General features: G+C 67.8%; 1 protein-coding gene across 1 annotated transcript in view; it reads left to right on the top strand.

Annotated features, from left to right (window-relative positions):
• Positions 1-168: 168 nt before the first annotated feature.
• The window catches only part of LOC104463049 (electrogenic sodium bicarbonate cotransporter 1-like), a gene marked incomplete at both ends in the record, with an annotated part of 11204 nt that continues 11158 nt past the window's right edge, over positions 169-214 (top strand). Inside the window, 1 exon segment of the mRNA XM_010075225.1 lies at positions 169-214. This exon segment is cut by the window's right edge and continues 17 nt beyond it. Within this exon segment, the coding sequence (XP_010073527.1) occupies positions 169-214 (46 nt within the window).

Here is a 214-nt window from a genome sequence, read left to right as displayed (position 1 = left end):
CTGCTCCTGCTCTGCAAGCCCACTGCAGCCCCCTCCGAGCCCCCCAGACCTCTCCCTGCCTATGCCAGCCCCACGCCAAGGTCAGAGATGGACCCAGGATCCAGGTCCTGCTGCCTGGCACAGGGCACGGGGCAGCCTGCTGCTGACCCCGCACATCTCCCTGCGCAGGTGGATCAGGTTTGAGGAGAAGGTGGAGCATGGCGGGGAGCGGTGG

This window comes from Pterocles gutturalis, unplaced genomic scaffold, assembly GCF_000699245.1.
Source record: "Pterocles gutturalis isolate BGI_N339 unplaced genomic scaffold, ASM69924v1 scaffold13152, whole genome shotgun sequence".
Taxonomy (NCBI): domain Eukaryota; kingdom Metazoa; phylum Chordata; class Aves; order Pterocliformes; family Pteroclidae; genus Pterocles; species Pterocles gutturalis.
This window is presented reverse-complemented; position numbering and strand designations above follow the sequence as displayed.